The sequence below is a fragment of the Vipera ursinii genome (genome assembly GCF_947247035.1).
Source record: "Vipera ursinii genome assembly, chromosome: 1".
NCBI classification, from domain to species: Eukaryota; Metazoa; Chordata; class Lepidosauria; order Squamata; family Viperidae; genus Vipera; species Vipera ursinii.
The window spans coordinates 75,709,540-75,732,369 of record NC_139512.1 but is presented as its reverse complement, the minus strand read 5'-3'; the positions used below and the strand labels follow the sequence as shown (position 1 = coordinate 75,732,369).

General features: G+C 40.4%; 1 protein-coding gene across 4 annotated transcripts in view; it reads left to right on the top strand.

Annotated features, from left to right (window-relative positions):
• DGKZ (diacylglycerol kinase zeta) overlaps nucleotides 1–22,830 on the top strand; it is a 128,152-nt gene that overhangs the window by 12,049 nt on the left and 93,273 nt on the right. For 2 of the 4 annotated variants that reach the window (XM_083367293.1, XM_083367292.1), the window contains exon 2: nucleotides 20,881–20,979. The exons of the other annotated variants lie outside the window; for them this stretch is intronic. In XM_083367293.1, the coding sequence (XP_083223419.1) occupies nucleotides 20,881–20,979 (99 nt within the window). The remainder of the gene's footprint in view (nucleotides 1–20,880; nucleotides 20,980–22,830) is intronic. 4 annotated transcript variants of the gene reach the window in all.

Below are 22,830 nucleotides of genomic sequence, written 5' to 3'. Positions count from 1 at the left end.
TTGGCGTCTAGTCATGCCGGCCACATGACCACGGAGACTTCCTCAGACAAGCGCTGGCTCTTCGGCTTTGAAATGGAGATGAGCACCGGCCCCTAGAGTTGGAAATGACTAGCACGCATGTGTGGGGGAACCTTTACCTTTACCTTTACCTTATAAATACACCAATAGAGATTTTCTGTGTGATAACTAAAAAGCACCTTATCAGAATATTTTTTAATCAGTGGAACAACCTGCCTCCAGAAGCTGTGAATGCTCCAACACTGGAAGTTTTTAAGAAGAGACTAGACAGCCATTTGTCTGAAATGGTATAGGGTTTCCTGCCTGAGCAGGGGTTAGACTAGATCAGTGGTGGCAAACCTATGGCATGTGTGCCAAAGGCAGCACTTAGAGCCGTCTCTGTTGGCACATGCGCCACCGCCGCTGCCAGCAGCAGGTCCATCAGGCCACCACCCAGAGCAGGAGCCCAACACAAAGGAGGCGAAGCGGCCAACTAGTAAGCTCGAGTAGAGGTGGCAGAGCAGAGGTCAACAACCATTGTCGATTGGTGGACTGGAAGAAAAGGGAGGGGGAAGCATTTTACATGCATGCGTGCACACACAGGGCCACGAGCGTGCACATGCTGCAAATGGGATGGGGCTAGTGCCTGCATGATACCAGCCCTGCCCCGTTTTTGCGTGGTGCAGCGCCTTGTATCTGCACCGTGCAGCGCAGTGGCAGCCGTTTTTGCACCCTTGGGTTTTGCGTGCCAGAGGCGGCACACAGAGGTGCCTCCCTGCCCCCCCCCCGAGGGCACCAGAATGCTGATGCGTCCTTGGCACTTTGCAATAAATAAGTGGGCTTGGGGTTGCGGTTTGGGCACTTGGTCTCTAAAAGGTTTGCCACCACTGGACTAGACGAGCTCCAAGGTTCCTTTCAAAATAATAATAATAATAATAATAATAATAATAATAATAATAATAATAATAATAATAATAATAATAATAATAATAGATTTTATTAACCCCCATACTGCAAAATTTGTACAAAGCATCAAATTAGGAGATGAGCCCATATACTGTATGTGTAAGATGAGTAGTATAATACATTTTTATTGCTATATTAAGAACAGTCTGTTACTGGGCAGTCTGAAGCATTATTTAAGCTCCAGGTAATTCTGGTATATGTTGTCTAGAAGATGACATTCTGGAGTATGCATAGAACATTGCCCGTACAGAATGGATACAAGGACGGAAAGTAGACACAGAAACATTGTGGGGAAAAGATTTTGACTGTTTTTAAATCAGGAGCCTTTTAATCCCTGACCAGACTCATATATAGTTTACTGCCACAAGAGCATTATGCTCCAATACAGAGAGCTTCCAGTAGCTTCCAGAGCTAGGGTGCCCGCAAAAAAATATGCCTTCTACAATGTAGTGTTCAGGAAATCAGTTGTTCTTTTTCTGCCCTGGAGACGGAGATGGGAGAAAGGAAAAGGCAGCTTCCTCTGAAGTCAGAGCTGCTGTAAGTTGGATTCCATCACTTTGACAACAAGCCTATTTTTGTACCTTATAATTATCTGAAGGGAAGTTAGAATAATTGGCTGCAGTGCTGATTGAAGGAAATGCATAGTGCATGTCTCTGGGTTGTTACTTAGTAATGCTTCTAATTGTGCAGTTGCAAGCAGTGAGGATAAAATTGCCATTCGAGTTTCGCAGTTATCCTGAAGGTGAGGAATAAAGGAAATTAGTTTCCAAAAGGGAAATTCAGGGACTGATTTTCATTTGCATTGAAAGGCAATAAAGATATAAAACTATGAAACTTTTACAACCATTAATGATTGGATAAACCAGACATGTCAAACACAAGGCCCAGGGGCCGGATCCGGCCCACGAAGTGGTTTCATGTGGCCCGCGAAGCCATCCTGGAAACAGTGAGGGAACGGCCCCCACTGCCTTGGCCCTGGCCCAGAGACCCTCAGATCTGTCCCATTCCTGCCCAGGCCCCCATAGGCACCCTTGGTGCGAACGATGTAGAGCTGGCCATGCCCACCCAGTAGGCCATACCGCACTCTAGCCACGCCCATCCAGTAGGCCACACCCACCCTGGCCATACCCACCCAGCCCCCTGAGGGCAACCGCAATGCTGATGCGGACCTCAATGAACTTGAGTCTGACACCCCTGGGATAGACGTTGGTTTCTGCAGATCTAAGAACTTCTCTCAGATTCTTAATACAAGAGAAGCACACTGAAAAGCAGAGAAAGCGTGTTTTCAACAGTATAGGATTTTATCTTTTGTATGAAATAAAAAAAATAGAATATAGCAATCTTTTCTGACCTGAAGAGTCTTCACATACGAATCCTGGGTTTCTCAATAGTGGCCATACTACTTCAGAATGTTGGGAGTTAACCTACAGATATGGTTAACATATAGGTTAAGAGAGGCTAAGATACGATATATCTGTCCTCATGTTTTCAAAGTAGATGGTATTGTAAAATATAGGAAGCCCTGGTGCAGCTCTCTGCTATAAAATTCTTAAGCAGCCTTGAATAAATTAAACTCTCAGCCTAATCTACAAGCTTATTATCTGGCTTTGAGAACAGGACAAGAATAAAGATGAAATAAATCAAAACACCTGGACTTTCCCTTCTTGCCCTCAGATCATTATAGTTTCTAAATTCTGGATTAGCTTTGTATGTCATCTGTGGTTACAAATTAAGACTCTGGCAAGAGAAATAAATAAGAGTTGTGAGAAATCATTGGTGGTTAAAAAAAAACCAAAATCCAAAGAAGTTTCTGTTCTCAACACCCATTAGAAGATGCCAAATGCCATCTGAATCTAGTAATGATCTGTGAACTGAACTGAAGTTTATAGGTATTGTTCATCATTGATCAAATGAAACTGGAGTTAACTGTGCAGACTTGCAAAAAGAGAAAAAAGGGAAATTCCAGTAATTCTTGCTTGTTCTAAAATGTGGTTACATGGGGTGGAGAACAGTGTTTTTTTTAAAAAAAATGACTCCTTTTAGGAATCTTCTAATTGATGCATTATACTTATGAAAAACAACATGATTAATTGATGGATTGAGAACTGCTTTTTGTGTTCAGAGTTGATTAACAGGTTTCTCCCTATGCTGTGATATATTTCAGCCTAAAACCCCACAATTAGATTTTTCTAATATGATTATATCAGCTTATATATTGTCTGTGATTTAATATTGCTTATATTTTCTGCAGAGTCTGAAAAGTACCACTTCCTGCAAGTAAATATAACTTAAGTTTCCTTCTGAAGTAGCATTCAAACTATTTAAGCTTTAACTGTCAGGAAACATCTATCCACATCTTTACTGTATTATATGTTGCTAATGATAGGCCATATTGACAAGGAGAAAACAATATGAAATTCAGAAAGCACCATATTGAACACAATATGATGTTTATCTACACTACAGCATCTGTATTCACATGAGACCTGTATGGTATGAATCATTTGGGCATGTTATTCAATTGAACAAGACTCATGTTCTAGACTGGATAACTGGAAAGCAAAGCATGTGTACGATAGTATTTGGTATTTTTAAAAAATGAAATTGTATATCAAGCTAAATTCTACAGAATTCCTCAATGTAATTTCTTAATTCTTCTATTAATTTTGTGTAATTTGTTCTGTTCCTTTCAACGATCAGGGACTATATGCATTGCTATATTTATACTATACTGTACTATACAATACTATACTATACTATACTATACTATACTATACTATACTATACTATACTATACTATACTACACTACACTACACTACACTACACTACACTACACTACACTACACTACACTACACTACACTACACTACACTACTTAAAGCTTATATTTTGTGTGAATCCTCTAGACCTCATTGATAGAACTTTTAAGTTTGTGAAGCCAAGAGGCCTACATTTTTTTTCAAGACTAATGCTAAATCACCAAAAACATATAACTTTTTAAAATGAATTTGTAGTGGACATTTTCTGGACATGCAAAAACAAAAAGGGACTTTTTGATCTTTAAAAGCAGATTCTAGGATGAGCTTTGGTGCAGTTTAGTCTTGGTCTGGGACAAAGAATGTAGAACCTGCTTTAGTTAGAATATTTATTGAGGAGAATTATGGGTAAGACACTGGGCTTGTGGGCAGTTCGAGAACCAAGCTCTGTGTGACAGGGGGAGCTCCCATTCTTGCCTCAGCTCCTTCGAAAGCACGCAAATGCAAGTAGATAAATAGGTAACACTTCAGTGGGAAGGTAGTAGCATTCCATGAGCCTCAGCATATTGCCTACCAGCTACTTAACCACAGAAGTGTCTTTGCACAACCCTTGCTCCCTCGGTTGGGAAACAGATGAACAGACACAACTGGACAGAGGAAACCTTTACGTTTTTACGGGTGGAAGTGCTAAATTTCAGAGAGTCAAGTTTCTGTGACAGTCATGGCACATATATAATGTTGTTTTAAGAGTGAAATATATTTTTTAAAAAACTTTGTATTCTGAGCATCTTTTATTCTGAACAAGAATAACAATCAGAGACTGGACAGCCTGTCTGAAATGGTATAGGGCAGGGTAGGCAACCTTGGCTCTTTTATGACTTGTGGACGTCAACTCCCAGAATTCCTCAGCCAGACATGCTGGCTCGGGAATTCTGGGAGTTGATGTCCACGAGTCATAAAAGAGCCAAGGTTGCCTACCCCTGGTATATGGTTTCCTGCCTGAACAGGGGGTTGGACTAGATGACCTCCAAGGTCCCTTCCAACTTTATTGTTATTATTAAATATTATAAGGAGTATTTGTAGCTGGGACAAAAATAAAAATATTGGGCAAAACAAACATAGTGGGGTGCAGAGTGTGACATATTGTACACAATTTAATTTGAATTTGTAGTAATGTTTACAAAGTGTTATGGATATACAAGAGAAAGTGTGACAGTTGTGATTTATGTAATCCAGATAAGTAATCCATACCTGTACGTGAATGTTAGCTATTAGGACACAATACCAACTAACATTTGCCAGCCAGAATATTATTTGATACGTTAAAAATGAAAAAGTGTGTTTGTGGGTGCATACAGTTGGGGATTGTTATGCTGAATTTTGCATATGGTAACATATTTTCTGCAGAATATGAAGATTGCTCAGCATGCCCTTGCTGGGAAGGTTGAGCCAAAAGAAATCATTAGTATCAGGTACAAGATTAGAGGAGAAATGCCATACATGGGCTTCCTTTTTTTTTACTCACAGTTTCTCATGTACAGGAGCACAGCTTCTAAGGAGAGTTCTATATTTAGCTTTCAGCTATCCTCTTCTGGAGCTCCAATTTCTTTTTGTGTTTGTGTTCCCAGGTGACTGTGTGAGCTATTACTAAACTCAAATTTATACCTTTTCGCTTGGGCTGTTAATCTGGAGCTCTGCCCTTCCTAAAGGTTGCTGCTCTGAATATGATCAGACATTGGGTGAAAGTCAATTCCTCAGACATCCATCATGCGTGCTTCATCTGCCCCAGTTCCTCAACTAAAATTTGATGGTCTGGGTCTTTGATCTAGTCTGTTACGTGTAAATGGGCATTTAGTTCATGAAAGCCTATGCCACTTCTTCTAAATTCCAGCAAGCAAGGCCAGTGAATATATGAACTGTAGTAAAAAAAAAATGGTAGTCCCAATACTGTTATCTTTCACACAATATATGTAAGTAGCCATTATTTGGAATGATTTAGGAAATCTGCTAATGATCTGGACAATGCCACTTCTGTCATTTGACTCTTTCAGAATTCAAGGAATGAACCACAACATTTTCCTTAGTGTAAAATTGCTTTGTAGAAGGTATCTTTTGTTGAACAACAATTAATCTTGCAATATCCTTCTGATTCATTTAGCAACTGTTTGAAGCCACAACGGCACAGAAAAAAATGACAGTCGATTCTCACTGATCACTGCAGTATCCCTGGTGGTCACCTGATCACAATTCAGGCACCTGCAGCTAGCAGGTATTTATGATGGTTGCCACATTCACATTAATTGCTATTTGCTACCTTCCCAGCTGGCTTTGAACAAACAAAGTCAATACGGAAGCCAGCAGGAGGTTGCAAGTCAAGTCATATGATGCCTTGCTTAATGACCATGGTGTAGCAGAGTTGGGGTGAAAAAGTTTGTAAAATTAGATGCAGTCATGATGTCTCCCTTAATGATTGCACTGCTTAACAATGAATTTTCAGGTTCCAATTGTGGTTGTAAGTCAAGGATTACCTGTATTTATCAAGAAGCAGATCATTCTAGGTGACCTATTATGTCATTATTTTAGAGGTAATATATTACTTCCCAGATGTAACATATACTTACTAATTATCATTGGTAATCATGATATGTATTCCTTGAGTGCTTTACTATACATTCCTAAATTTATGTAAGCTCTTTTAAAGCCAAATAAGATGATACTTATCACTATATCCCTTAATAGCAATTTTATTTTTTGATTATGTGCTCTGTGAAGTTACTTGTATATATCTATACTAAATGTCCCACTATTCCACTAAACGATCCCTGATTCTAGTATTGTACCACTTTTTATACTTAATGCTTCCTAACATACTTACCTTTCATCATAAAAGAATTAATGTAGGTTCTTGATCACTTTGGCTGTCCCTTTCTGTCCTTTTTCTAAGCTCCAAAATTGGTTGTTGTAGGGAAAAATATAAAGTAGAAGTCCAAAATGCTTAAGTCCAAAATTTTTATAATCTCACCCAGTTTCATCTGTGTTACTTTTGAAGTGCTTGGTGGTGAGTTTGACTTCGGCTATCTGCAGCCTAGTGACGAGCCATATTACTATGGCCGGTCTTTCCTTTTCCAGTTTGGGGGGCTGCCCCGGATCAAGCAGAAGGGCTGTTGCCTTACCGCAATCAAGTGGGGTCTCCTCCTTGCTTGTTGCTCCTATAGGGCGACTTTTGACCCTTTCCAGGGTCCCCCAGTAGAGTGAAACCGAACACGGAAGATGGAACTTGCCTTCCAGCGTCTGTGGCAGCCGCGATAGCAAACTGGAAGTCACTTATATTGAATTTTATTTGCTTTGTAATACATATTCCTTCATTAGAGATAATCCTTTTGGAGCTTTTTGCCATCCTTTTGTTTTAATCTTATTAAATTACCATTTCCAAGCATATCCATCTTAATGCTCAACCCTAAAACCAAATTATTTGTAAATAAAGTAATAATGCAGTCCTTCAGATCCTTGGATACCTATTGTTTATAACCTTCAAGAATCTACCATTTGCATTCTCTGCACTTTGTTTTTTTAATTCATAAGAGAATTCTCTTCTGATTGCTAAACTAGTTCCAGAATCTTTGGCAGCACTGAGAAATGTTGTCAAAAATCTTTTGAAAGTTCATGTAAAATTATTATTGGATCGCTGTTGTTCACAGGCTTGCTGACCTTTTCAGGAAAGAATTATTATTTAATCCTTGCAAAAGCTATGTAGATTTTTCTTCTGCAGAACTTGTCCATTTTGCTTGATGATTTTATTTTATCTAATCATTTTCTTAGCTGATTTTCTGATTTTATATATTTAATTTTGTTGGTGGTGATAATCATTGTATCTTTTATTTTGTATATTTATGTTCCTTTTTGTTTTCTTCATTGGAACAATTATATGGGTGGGTTTTTTAAGGAAATGCCTTTTCTGCAAACAATTTCCTGAACTGTTGTTAACTGTGCTAGTCATCTCCTGGTCTTCTGATATAATTCCTGACCTTTGGTATATTTTCTGGCTGAACTTATAATAAATTTGATCTATTATCAAATGTTTTGGAGAAAAATGATACCTTCTACCTCAGATCCTTTCCTACTAATATTTTTGTACTTGGTATTAAGTTCACTGTTGCATCCCATTTAGTCAGTTCCGTGTTCAATATATTTAGGGCACAATTGTACTATCTGGAAATCTCATATTTATTTTAACTGGAACTTCCATGCATCCAATTTATAAGTGAAGCTGTTGTCCATTTCAAGATCTCCCAAAAAGTAGAAAAGGGAACTAGGGGATTAGCCTCCAAGGTGCCTGCCAAATTTGTTGTTGTTGTTGTCATCATCATCATGATCTGACTGGCTAGATTCTGGCATTATCACCAGCAGAGTTTTTGTGGAGGAATTAGTACCAATAAAGGAAAGTAATATATCACTTAGCACTGATGATGTTACTTAATTTAAATAATGAAACATCTGCGAGAAAACAAGCTCAGAGAGCACCAAGGACCCCTAGGGAATTAGTACATTTTGATATTCATTGAATACTAAACCATTTTTGACATAGAAAAAGTGTTCCAGCATTAGTGGATTCTTCTTTATGTGCTCTGAGTATGAGTGTGTATGAAAGAGAAGTTTTTATCCGGCACTGAGTAAATCCCATTAGTTCTCTCAATTCTCTCTCAACGTTTGCTATATTTATTTATTTATTTATTTATTTATTTTTATTTTATTACATATATATATACCGCCCTTTCCCGGAGGACTCAGGGCGGTTTACAGGGTAATTAAAAACCAAAATACAAAAGTTAAAAAACCAAGTTTAAAAAGAATTAAATTTATCCCTGTATAAGTAAAAACCCCAGTTAAAATAAAATTAATCCTCAGCCTGGGCCAGAGAACTCGAAGAGCCAGGTCTTCAGGCCCCGGCGGAATGAACGGAGGTCGGGGGCAGTCCTCAGCTCCACTGGCAGCTGGTTCCATTTACTTAGTGGACTTATATGGCCACCCGTCCCACATAGGTGACTCCTGGCGACTGATAATATAAAAAATAATAAAAACATACAGCGTATAAAAATATAAAATCCATAGCAGCTGGAAAATCCACAATCCAGCATCCAACGTAAGCAATGGGTCCATTCCACCCTCAGAGCTGCAGCCTCAAGCACAGAGCCGTGTCTTCAGGGGTGGTCAACAGGGACAACGCCGGTTTGATCTCTGGATGGATGATATTCTAGGGGTGGGGATGTCATGACAGAAAAGACTGTTCCTATATTTATAGGAAAATAAATACCATATAGTGAGGACTATAAAACCTGGTAGTTCTGTGTTCCTTTTGCCTTTTTCTACTCACTGAACTGCTTTCAAACAGAGTTATTGCTTATAAAGTCTGGATGGCTGCTATAAATCTAATGGTGGTTCTTTGGGATGGAAGGCGCTGTTAGTTTACCTACCAAAGAATGTTTTTCCATTTCTTGATTATTATTTTTTTGTCTTAATGAAGGATTAGCTTTTGAAATGTACTTTTCAGGAGGTGTCATTGATAAGTGTCTGTCATTGTAGAGTGCTTGTCTGAATACCCGTTGTGCAACATTCATAATTATCCTATCAAAACATGCACAGACATACCGTATTATAGGCGTACCTGGTATATGTTTTGTGTTCAATCAAATAGAGGTAGAACAAAATACTGGCTTTACCTAGTACTATGGGACAATATAAAATGTATTTTATAGCAAGCAGGTTGATGTACTAGGATGGTACTTTTTCCTTCTCTACATTATATAGGATTAAAATATTGTTTTTATTATAGAATAACATTTCCCCTTCCAAAAGGTCATTAATATCACCTAACATGTTCTCGTTCTGCTTCCTGTGATATTTTCAGATTGGCCAGTGACATGTCCTTATTACTTGTATTTTTGAGACAACAACCTTTCCTGGACTCATGTGCAGTGGAAAATGTTAAATGTAGAAAAATGGCTACGTGAACGTCCTGGGCAGAAATCTGTCCATGTGCTCCATCAAGCGCTTGTCTCTTATGGTTGGTAAAAGTAATAAAATACTGTGCTTATTTCGGTTGCATTGCCTAAGCATGCACTACAAGCAAAGAAAGATCCCATGCTGACTGGAGAATTCTGTGCGTTGAAGTCCACACATCTTAAAGTTGCCACAGTTGAAAGACACTGGTATAAATATATACCCAGTACAGAGATAACTTTTTCTCTCTCATAAAGAATCGAGTGGAAATGTTTTTGAGGGACATCCACATGTTCCTTCCAAACCTCAGCTAACAGTGCCCCATAAAGCATTTTTAAGGATACGTCTACATGGCGCTGCTTGTGACTAGGGTAACAGAGTGGCAAGAACTGGAATCAGCCCACCGCAGCACTCATTGGTTGCTTTCAATTACAGGCATCTCCCCTACCCTGTCCCTCCAATTCACTGCTGACTTTCTTTCATTTTCAATTTGGTTTGTGTCGTTAGACTGACGAGGCATCAGAAGAGAAGCAGCAGCAGCAGCAAGATTGCTGCAGAAAGTGGTACATCAAGACTAAAAATAAATTGCATTTTCAAAGGTGACTTGTCTTTTGCTTTCCCTGACAATATTGGTGCTATTCTGGAATAGCTCCTGCTTGAGATTCAAAGGATCTCCACCCTGCTGGCCTCCCAGAAGGCCATTAAAACCTGGCTTTTCCCACAAGGGCTGGGCTAGGATGGGGTTGAGTCAGGAGACTAACAGTCTGGTTGATCTGGTGCCTAATGGGAAGGGTGGTTTTGTTCTTGTTTTTAGCAGTTGCTGTGAACTGGCTAGGATCATTATATGGCATATATGGGTGGCCATAATTATAACAACCATCATCGGATGGTAATTTCATTGCAACCTGCCTGTCAGACCCTTGTAACAACAAATGCTGTGCAGATGTTAGGTCACCGTAAAGAGTGCCTTAGTTTACCTGCTGTGGTGCAAGTGGTACCAAGATCAGTGGAGAAAGGTGGTAGAACCGTTGTATTGTTGGGGTATTCTCCTGCATGGTTCTGACAAGAAGGTTGTGCCAATATTGCTGAAGCAATTTAAAAGTTTAGATTTAAAGGTTCTGACTTGCTGTTTTAGCCATCTGTCAGAACTTGCCTCTAGAACAGTTTCATGAAATTTCCCTGAAATTTCAGGGAAATGCACTAATTGCTGCTGCTTAATTTGTCCCTCATTAATCTGTTAGGACAGTACTGTTTGCCACCTTCCGTAAAAGGCAGAGAGTCTGGTTATGTAATCTATTAGTACAACATGTTGTTGATATAGTTTGGTGAGTCTTTCCTTTCTAGTGTGCCTATCATTACTCAGTAGGTTTAATTACAGTATTTGTTCCTTTTCTGTTTTCCCTATTTATCATCAATATTTTCTGGCTGATGTGGGAAATATCACCTTACAGAGCATGCTATTTCCAGGGATATTACCACCCAGTTTGTTCTGGAACAGATACCTTATTTACAGATGTGGAACATCTTTTTAAAAATCATATTCTGTGTCTGTTTTGTGGGATCCTTCCTGTTTATTGAATGGCTTTTGTTGCCATGTCTTTAGGAGCTGTCTTCCTAAACAATAGGGGCAGATTTCTGTTTCATCCAAAGCAATTGTCAGGATCAAAGGCCATTGCTAAAGCAGACATGTGTTAAATTCACATATAATCGGGCATTCTAGTTTTAAAACTGCGTTTGTATTCATATCTGCACTCTGTTGCTGCAGACTTTTTAAAATCCTTTCTATATGCCCTACGGACTATCTGCTGCCATTGCTAATGGTCACTGATGAGCTGTAAATGCACTTCTGAAGCTATTCCTGGCAGGGCCAGCTAATGGCAAACATAAGTCATAATATAAATATGGCCACAAAGCTGGCTGAGTACAGTCTGATAAATGATATGCTGAGGCCTTTTCCAGAGCACAAAGTGTCCAAGTCTAGAGTCCCCTTTTCCCCCCAGATTTTTTTCCAGTGAGATTGTTCATTGGTAAGCATTTTAGCCAAAGAGGATATACCTGACATCTGACTTCCATTTTCTGTGCTATGACAGGTAGTCTTCAACTTACGACCACATTTGACCCCAAAGGTTCTGTTGCTAAGTGAGTTTTGCCCCATTTTACCACCTTTTTTTTTAACCACAGTTGTTATATGAATCACTGCAGTTAAGTTAGTAACCCTGGTTGTTCAGTAATCTGGTTTCCACATTGATTTTGCTTGTCAGAAGGTCGCAAAAGGTGATCACATGACCTCAAGACATGGCAACCGTCATAAATATGAAACAGTAGCCAGGCATCTGAATTTTGATAATGTGACCATGGGGATGCTGCAACGGTCGAAGGTGTGAAAAAGTGTCGTAACTTCAAACAGTCACTAAATGACTATCTGTACTTTAAACAGGGAAAACATACGCAATTTAAATGTTCTGTGGTGCAGTTAAGCTAAGGAAGATGAATGCATTCCTCTTAGGTCCGGCTTAACTTTCACATTGGATTAATTCCCAAGACAGGAGATGCATATGCAGGTTTTGTCTATATATGTGTACAAAAATGGAGCTGTCTCCTTGCAAAATGATTCAGAAAGAGTGCATCTGCTGAAGATGTCAGCTTTCATTTTACAATAATAGTTCTACCTAGTCCATAATGCTGCAAAATAAAACAGGCAGTGTCTAGGGAATCATCAAAAATCACAGGCAATGTGAAACAGATTTAAAAGTACAGTACTAGAGTTTAGTACACTGAATAGCTCAATTCCATACTCTTTTCTCCTTTACCTTGTTCATGTTTTGTCTCAAGATTCCAAATTATTTGGAAGTTAGATGAAATATGAAGAAGAAACATCTGTTTATTAAATGTACATCAGTGTGAATAAACAGATTCTTTAGTACAACGTGACTATTTGGGCTATTGATTTACCCGTTGTCATTAATCATTTTACTGCTAACACAGTCTTCTACATACATACTCAGTGTTTTCCAATCCAAAATCTATTGTGGACCTACTTTATTCAGAGTTGTCCTGGAAAAACAGGTGGAATAAGTTGAGTCTTTCCCAAGGAAAAGCTGCTGCCACCACTTGTGCATCTATCCCAGCTGTTGTGAAGCAGCTCCATGTGATCACATTCCAGAAAGAGGTAAACTTTGAAAGGGGCTATAAAACTTTCAGAATCCCCCCCCCCGAAAATCGACTGACTCTTGTGAAAGAAATGCTGTTTTTTTCCCATTAGAGCAGAGGTGGGGAACAATGGCCCCTTTATGGCTTCAACTCCCAGAATTCTTGAGCTAGCATGGTTGACTCAGGAATTCTGGGACTTGAAGTCCACAAGTCATAAAAGGGCCATCATTCCCCACCCCTACACCAGAGGAACAATAATTTCACATGCCCTTACCCCCCCCCCCCCCGAAAAAATTGTCAAGTGTACATAGGCTACGTAGATTTCTTTACCACAAATTGTTTTTATGTAAATTGGCAGAAGAATTCTTATGAAAAAATACTTGTAATGAAATATTTGTAGAATTATAGGAGTGTATTTTTCAAAAAACCTTCTTTGCGGGTGGAGCATATTCCTTTGTGCAAAGGATTGTGCAGAATATAGTTGTTGGAGTGGAGCAACTGGAGGTACTAAATATAATACCAGGAGCCTTTTAAAGAAGCACTATGACAATATGCTAGCCAGAATAAATGAATTTATAGTACAATAGATCAATGTTTATGTGTAGCATAAAATGTGTAGCAATTCTGATTTTATATAAATGCAGATTTTAATAGATGTCTAGTAGAATGTTAAATGATTTGTTTAATTGAAAGCTATAACATTGCACAATTGTGCCTAAGGGATTTTTTTTAAAAAAAATTGTTAGCTGTGTATCCCAGCTTTGTTCAAGAGCTCAAAATACTTGTAGTCCTTGACTTCTGACTTTAATTCAGCCAGGAATTACAGTTGTAAGTTGTGCTAGTCATTAAGTGGGTCAACACCTGACTAGCCTGATTTTACCATATATTTTTGTGGCAATTGTTAAACAAACATCCTGGTTGTTAAGCAAATGCCACAGTTAATAAGTCAGCCCATTGTTTGCAATAGCCATTTTCTGGATGGTAATTTTATGGCAAGAAAAGTTGTAAATTGAAGTCATGTGATTGCAGGACCATGCAAATGGCCATCAATGCAGAATAACAGAGTCAGGAGGGACCTTGGAGATCTTCTAGTCTACCCTGTGCTCAAGCAAGAGACCCTATATCAGACATGTCAAACACAAGGCCCGGGGGCCTGGATCCGGCCCGTGAAGTGGTTTCATGTGGCCCATGAAGCCATCCTGGAAACAGTGAGGGAACGGCCCCCACTGCCTTGGCCCTGGCCCAGAGACCCTCCTTCTGCCAGAGACCCTCAGATCTGTCCCACTCCTGCCCAGGCCCCCATAGACACCCTTGATGTGAATGATGTAGAGCTGGCCACGCCCACCCAGTAGGCCATATGCACTCTAGCCACGCCCACCCAGTAGGCCATGCCCACCCAGGCCACACCCACCCGGCCCCCTGAGGGCAACCGCAATGCTGATGCGGCCCTCAATGAAATTGAGTTTGACACCCCTGCCCTATATCATTACATACAAATGGCTGTTCAGTCCCTTCTTAAAAATCTCCAGTGATGGAGTGCCCACAACCTCTGGAGGCAAGCCATCTTTCTTCTTGTCCTGACCTCAGGTGTTTTGGAGAATAGGTTGACCCCCTGCTCTCTCTCTGTGGCGGTCCCTCAAATATTGGAAGACTGCTATCATGTCACCCCTAGTCTTTCTCTTCACCAGACTAGATATACCCAGTTCTTGCAACCATTCTTCGCATGTTGTAGCCTCCAGCCCCCTAATCATCTTTGTTGCTCTTCTCTGGACATACTTGTTTTACATTGTGGTGACCAAAATGGATGCAGTATCCCAAGTGTGCTCTTACCAAAGCTGCATGTGGTACTAACACTTCATGTGACCTTGATACTGTTGATGCAGCCAGTTGCAACCCAGGTGCCGAGCACCCTAAAGGCAATCACATAACGGGGCAGCTACGGGAACTTCTGAGTTGTAAGTACCTTTTGGGAAGTCCTTCGTAAGTTCAAACTGTTGTCAAGTGACAGGCCTTTAAGCAAGGATTACATTCTAGAGCAGAGGTATCAAACTGCCGGCCCGCGGGCCGGTTTCATCATACCGAAGCCGCGCCCACCCCATTGCCGGCAATGCACAAGGAATCACGATATGTTGCGACATGTCACGTGATGTGGCGAGTTTGACACTCGTGTCCTAGAGGATTATCTCTAGACTAGCACTGATGATGTAACCTCATTTGGGTAATGAAACGTCTGCAAGAAAACAAGCAAGCAAACAAATATTCTCCTTTATTATTACCTCTAGAGCAGACATGTCAAACACAAGGCCCGGGGGCCGGATCCGGCCCGCGAAGTGGTTTCATGTGACCCGCGAAGCCATCCTGGAAACAGCGAGGGAACGGCCCCCACTGCCTTGGCCCTGGCCCAGAGACCCTCCTGCCAGAGACCCTCAGATCTGTCCCACTCCTGCCCAGGCCCCCATAGGCACCCTTGATGCCAACGATGTAGAGCTGGCCACGCCCACCCAGTAGGCCATACACACTCTAGCCACGCCCACCCAGTAGGCCACGCCCACCCTGGCTTTACCCACCTGGCCCCTTGAGGGCAACCGCAATGCTGATGAGGCCCTCAATGAAATTGAGTTTGACACCCCTGCTCTAAAGTGTATAGCATTCCTCTTCCTATTTTTCTCTATAACAAAAATTCTGTCGTATGAGTTGAACAGAGAAAGGGTGGCCCAGTGAGCATTTATGGCTGGAGTTGGCCGGGATGTTGGTTTCTTTGGTTTCTAATACTTTAACCTGAACATCATGATGTTTCCATTTGGAACATAAGGCCAAGTGCAGATTTTAGGGATGAACAACCAAGGCAAAACAAGGAGCACTAAACTAGAAATGTTTACCTAGAATAGAGCAAATGCAGACTGCGTAAAGACTAAGACTTCTGGCTAATTGGTGATCTCTACAGAAATTTTTTTCCCCCCAGTATGTTTTGTTTTTGTTGTTCATCCCTAAAATGAACGTTTATTCTTAGTTATGAGTAGAGGGTCCAGGATTCAATTAAAAGGTAGCAATATTGTCCAGGATTGTTTTCAAAGAGTATTTGTCTGATAAAATACAAAGCTGTTTTAAAATAGCCAGTATTGATTATGGCCTTCTCTGGAACCCAAATGGTAAGATTTTGAAGGGTGTTAAGTGTGTCTGTTTTTCTTTCTTCCTTGTCTTCACTCTGTTAGGCAAACTAAATTCAAAACTATTGCCCTCCACAAAATAATACATATTGGCTCTCCTCCGCATAATCAACACGAGCATGTCAGAATATTGAATTTACTCCTCAGCCTTGTATCAGATAGTATCTTTTCAATGCACATAATGAAGTCAGTTTGTATTTTTAGATCTGTGTGAACCTTTGGGTGTTTATTACTTTAAAGTATTCAGATTTTAGAAGACTTATTGAAAAGAAAGTGTGGTGCAAATGGGATCCCTCACTCCACAGTAGTATTGTGTCTGATCTTTAGTAGCTGGGTTCTGCATTCCAAATAATTACTTTTCTCACATATGGCAGGAAAAACTTTTGAGGTTGACAGATTATTGTAGTTTAAATACTGGAAAATATTATGACAGCTCTGTTTCAGAGTTACTTAAAATAAAAATATCTAAATTATTTTCTTCCTCACAAAATGAAAAAAAAATCCATAGTGACTGTTCATGTAACAAGCTTGTTCTGGATTCTGAATTAATTGATTTTCACTTGTTAAAAAAAATCTCAGCCAAGGTTATCGCTGATTTGGTTAACATAACCATTCTGTATGTGTAAAACTTAATCCAGAATGGTTCTGTATAGGGCATAATTAGTTATTATTGAGACCATTGCCCCATTACCTTATTTTAACATTATATATGAAACTATTTGACAGCCTTAGAGTTTATTATGCTTCTTGTTTCATTCTGTTGATTTTGTTCCCTGGGAGTTCAAATAGGTCAGTTCTGCTGCAGAGTCAGAGGAGGCTACAGACACTCAAATCCTTTTTATATCAATCGATTTTTCAACTCATTGAAGATTGTCTTATTTTAGAATCTTTCCTTTGCTAAAGTTTGTTTTTTTCCCTTTTTGATTTAATAGAACTTGATAGTTGACAGAGTGATATATTTGTTAGCTCAATGAGAGAAATACTTTGGAGTTCCAGCTGTTTACTTTCAGTGCAGATGGACCTCCACGGAGAAATTCTCAACCCAGGACCTGCTTTTTCAGGGAAATTGAATATTTGCCTTCATTTGTGAAATTGAGTATCTTTGAAAATTGGCTAACTGGATTTTGAGGTGATTCTTTGAAGAGATAATGAGCAGATGACAGTAAAGTCTCCCCTTGATATTTTTATTTATTTTTATTTTAATTCCATTTATATCCCGCCCTTCTCCGAAGACTCAGGGCGGCTTACAAGCTTGCCCTGTAAGCTGCATTTAAATATAAAATCACCACTTACCACAGGGAGACGGGACAGTGCTATCATAATATCACAGAAGTGGGCACAGCACATATTTGACCATCTCAGTATTGTTGCTTTAAGGAAGGCAGATTCTATGCAAATATCTGAGGTATCTTATAACAATGGTAACTATAGTTAATCAGCAGGAAAAGGTGGGATTGCAGCATAATATTGGATCATCTGTAAGGGTCCTAAAAAAGGATGGTAGCTAAAAGAGTTTACCATCTCACGCCACTTTCTATGAAGAATGCTTTGGTAGCATCCATTATGCACTGGTTAACTTAGAACTGTGAGTGCCATAACATTTTTTTTCCCTTTAGGCAACCAAAAGTATTCAGTGAATTTGGGAGAGACCAAAAAAGTTCCCTAGAGCTGGTTCTTCCACTGATAACTGGGCAACCTGATGCTAGCTAGTAAGTCACAACATTTTCCAAAATGGTACATTTCCTTCTCTTATCTATACACCCATTTCTTAATTTGCAAAGGCTGCTTTTTAATTTCTAGATGAAAACTATTCTTAAGAACTCGTGAACTGTTAGCTCCCCACCTAGGTAGATCAGACCAGAAAATCAACTCCATGGGAACAGCAGAACTACATTTTAATGAGTTTGGTTACAACAGAATTTTGAAAGTCAGATTGCACATTTACCTCCCTTCTTTCTCATAGGCCAGTAAATCAGGGAGGTCTCTGCCTGAGCTGCCTCCAAATATTATCTTGATTCTCAGGTTAAAAAAAATGCTTTAGCTCTTTTTTTGCTGTGCATATAGTCAAGGCTATGGTCTTCCCAGTTGCAATGTATGGCAGTGAAAGTTGGACCATAAGAAAGGCTGAGCGCAAAAGAATTGAGGCCTTTGAACTATGGTGCTGGAGAAGACTCCTGCGAGTCCCTTGGACTGCAAGGCGATCAAACCGGTCAGTCCTAGAGGAGATCAACCCTGACTGCTCTTTAGAAGGCCAGATCCTGAAGTTGAAACTCAAATACAGTACTTTGGCCACCTAATGAGGAGGAAGGACTCACTGGAGAAGAGCCTAATGCTGGGAAAGATTGAGGGCAATAGAAGAAGGGGACGACAGAGAATGAGGTGGCTGGATGGAGTCACTGAAGCAGTAGGCATGAGCTTAAATGGACTCCAGAAGATGGTAGAGGACAGGAAAGCCTGGAGGAACATTGTCCATAGGGTCGCGATGGGTCGGACACGACTTCGCAACTAACAGCAACAACAACAAATGGTTCTTGCAAATTTTTGCCACTGGCACGTTTTTACTTTCTACATGGGTAAATAGATGATGTGGGCATCAATCTCCGTTGAGGCACTAAAGAGAGTTATGGCATAGAGAATTTTATTGACTTATTAATGTCCATCTGATTTGGATAACGTAGTTCACTCCAACGGGAGTTTTAGTGCAGCATTGGGATTAAAGTCCGTTGTCTTAACTAGAATTCTCTCTATATTTGGAACTTTTTTGTTGATCAAAAGCAGCCTCACTAGTTTTGTTTGCACAAGCTCTGGTTAGTTAGGCAATGCTTCAGGGTCACTTCATACAGTGGGAGGCCTGAGAGCTTGTCCCAGTGTATTTCAGTTACAAATCAATATCTGTGCCACAGATAATAAGCAGCGGAAGCGGGAGCTGGTGTAATGATCAGAGTTTTGGGGGTGGGGTGGGGGGTAGTTTACCATCCCATATTAGAGTTTGCCACCCGATTCCTCTGTGGGCTCTTTTCTGAGGTATCTGGGTCAGGTGCCCACAGATCCCCTGGAAGATGTTACTTTTTCAGTAACATCAGTTCATTGGGAAATGCCTCCACCTAGTGGTGAGAAAAGCATTTTCTATTTCTTCCTATTGACTTTATTAACTGCTACTGCATTGTGTGTGGTGTTTGGATTTATAAGAAAGCAGCTGGGATTCTTTCCCAAAGGAGAAACATTAAGAGTTCTTTGTGGCCTATTTCAGCAGCTAAATTAGGATATTAGTTGATCATACTGGATTAATTGTTCAGGTTACAGTTATTGTGTCATGGCAATAAATATGGAGCAAAAATATAGTCTTTCGGTATGACGAACACACTTCATCAGACAACAGCTTAGAAGAGGAAAATATTCTTTGGGATAGCGGAAGAAAATACCATTTCTTATTAAGTACTTTCTGTCCAGTTTTTGAAAATACAAGTTTCAGTACATTGTTGGGAATAAAATGTTCAGGAATGTATGATTAATTAGTCTTAAAGTTTTCTTCAGTCCCAGACTTGTGATGGGTAATTTGCAATCGAACTATATATAAATTTGAAACCAATCCCATTTATTTGCATAGTATTTCTGGCTATTTATTAGTGTTTTGCTATGAATACTTCTGTTTAGAGTCTTGTATGGTCATGTAGCAAAACAATAACAACAACCCACTGATATAGATAAAAGGCAGCATTTCTTAAGAGTGCATAGGGAAATTGCTTACGCCAGCTACCATAAGCTTACATACTTTTAAAATTCAAGCAGGATAAGATTATCAGTGTTCTGGGTTCAGAGGTATCATGGTTGGCTACTATAAAACGAAGCATTAACTAGATAATGTAGGGAGGAGGAATCTTTTCATATCAGCCATATATCTTTGGGGGAATAATTAACCATTGGAGGCTGTGTATGGCAGGGGTTCCTTGCAGCCACTACTGGGCCATGGCCTATTTGCAACTGGGCTGTGTGACCAGTGGGCCAGCATGCACAAACACACATCGCTCCACTTGCACGAGTGGCAGGCCAGCACGCATGCGTGTAGCTCCACTTGTGCAAACAGCGTGAGTGGAGCAGCGTGCGAACCGGCCTCTCCACTCACGTGGCCTGGTTCCCCTCTCTCCCCCACCAGTGGGTCCACCAAGCCACAAAGGTTGGGGACTACTGGTGTATGGGACTGAAGTCAACAGTGGGTGAGACAGAACTAGTCCTGGGCTACCTTTTCCCTTTGTTTTCCTTAACCATTCTGTTCTTTTTTTGCCTTTAGTCCACTTGGAGGTTCTGTTATCCTTTGAATATCTAGATTAATTTCAAATGAGGTCTTATTTGGTAAAATAACAATTTGGCAGCCCCCAGCCACATGTAGCTCCCCACTCCCCTCTGGCCTAGCCTCACAAGATAATGCACCAGATGGCCTCTGACATACCAGGATAATGCACCAGATGGGCCTTCCTGCCCCCTTTCTCATCCTGAACTCTCAGTGCAACAAAATTAAAAGGCCATATGTTATATCAACAGATGGACTCTTTTGACACTTCACAAAATTAACAGTTGAAGTGTAGCCCTATCGTCTCCGGTGTCGGTCACTCCTAGTTTAGGAGTGCTTTTGGGGGGGTATTTAGAAAAGGGAACAACGTTTGGGGGGTATTTAGAAAAGGGAACAACTAGCTTTAATTCAGAATAGAACAAGAGAATTATATGCTGAATTGTACTCCTCCTGTATTTTGTTTGTGTGTGGATACATGCATGTGCTCAAAGAAAGAAAAGAGTGTGTCATAAAGAGGGACATGACTTGGCTATGCTGACTTATCTCTTTGTATTCCCAGACTCCACCTGTCTCACAGGGATGTCCTGTCTTGTCCTCAGGGCAGCCAACCTGGTCATTGGGGAGTCCACAGGATAAAGCACAGGCCAGCAGTATATAAGTATGTGGTATTTTTACTAGCTTGCCCAAGCTTTGTAATGCTGCTATCTATAGTTCCAACTACTGCTGAACAAAGCTTCGCACCTCTCTAGAACCTGCACTAATTGGGGGCTTGGATCCAAAGATGCTTTATGGACTCTGCATGTCTTGCTGGCTTTTGGGTCAGACAACAGTATTCACTGCCAGAGTTAAAAGTGCAGATTTGAAGTGTGTGTGCTTATGTGTGCACTCTCATACATTTTTTTAAATGTGGAATTATGTTTGCATTCATGATTGATTGTTTGATTGTTAAGGATATTTTATTGGAAGATGCTTAATTCATTTGGTTAATCTTTACATTGATACTGTTCATTAAGTTCATTAACCAAAAAAGGGTTAATTCAGGGTTGAAATGAGGGATCCTTGGTGCTCTCTGAACTTGTTGTTACCTAGTTTGGGTAATGAAATATCTGCAAGAAAATAACCAAGCTCAGAGAGCACCTGGGACCCCTCATTAAATTTATTAATAGTCATTAAGTTTTATATTGGTTTTACTGAAATATAGTGAGCTTTATTATTTGTGGGATCAGGTTTTTCATGCTGCTCTGTGGTTTGACTTGAACCAGAATGATCAAGATTCAGGACCTCACTTAGTCAAAGAAACATCTTGACTTGATTGCTTCATTTCCTCCATCTCAACCTTCTATTGACTTGGACTGTCCGTAGAATGGCCTCCAAGGAGTGCCACAGGGGGACTGTGGGAGTCTAGATGGAGAACAACAGGCTTCATCTGAACCTGTTGCTCTCTATTTGGGTAAGACAGAGTAGCTTTGAGTAGGGAGGTCCTCTCTATCTGGGGTTTACCATCTTTGGTCGTGGATGAGGTTGTACTTCCTGAGTCAGATCGGGTGCCTCATCTGGAGGTCCCCCTAGATTCACAATTCTTGCTCAAAGAGCAGGTGGCAATTGTGGCAAGGAGGGCCTTTGCTCATATTTGTCTTTTACTGTAGTTACACCGTTTCCTGGATCTAGAGGATCTTCTTTCAGTGGCTCATACTTTGTCATTCCCCCATATGGACATTGCCATGTACTCTGCACATGCATGGGCTACACTTGAAGAATATCAAAAAGCTACAACTGGTTCAGAATGTTGTGGCTTGAGCAGTTTTTCATTCTGTTTTAACTTTGTTCTTATGTTTATGTTTTATGTTATGAGAAGTTTGTTGTCGCTCAGAGTCACTTAGGTTAGACCAGGGGTCAGCAACTTGAAACAGTGAAAGAGCCACTCGGAACCGGTTCCCTCACAAAAGGAAAAACTGGGAGCCGCAAAAAATGTGTGCACATGCGCGTACATACGCGCATGCGCAGAACAGGGTTTGACTGAAGAGTGGAGCCAAGGCGAGATATGCACTTACCCTGCATATTTGAATTGATTGGTTGAACTTTTTTAGTCCCACCTTTTTTTTTTGAACTGCACATGGCAGACGAGTGGGAGCCGCAGGAGACGGCTGAAAGAGCCGCATGCGGCTCCGGAGCCGCGGGTTGCAGACCTGTGGGTTAGACGGTGGGGTAGAGATGTGATGAATAAATAAATAAATCCAAACAATCCTAACCCTAACCCCAACCCTAACCCATTATGGAATCACATATCCTCCCTGATATTTTCCCTAGGTGTGACAGCAGGGTGAATTTGTAGGGTACAAATGATAGAAATTTTGTGATAAGCAGAACCAAACAGCGGTGTAATATTATTAGAATATTTTTTCTGTGAATAGGACAGTAGAAACTCTATCCTCATTTTTTGCTATCCTAGTATCAGCAGAATGCTACTAACCAAAGCTAGCAAGTAAGATCTTTTCATAGACGCTCAGGT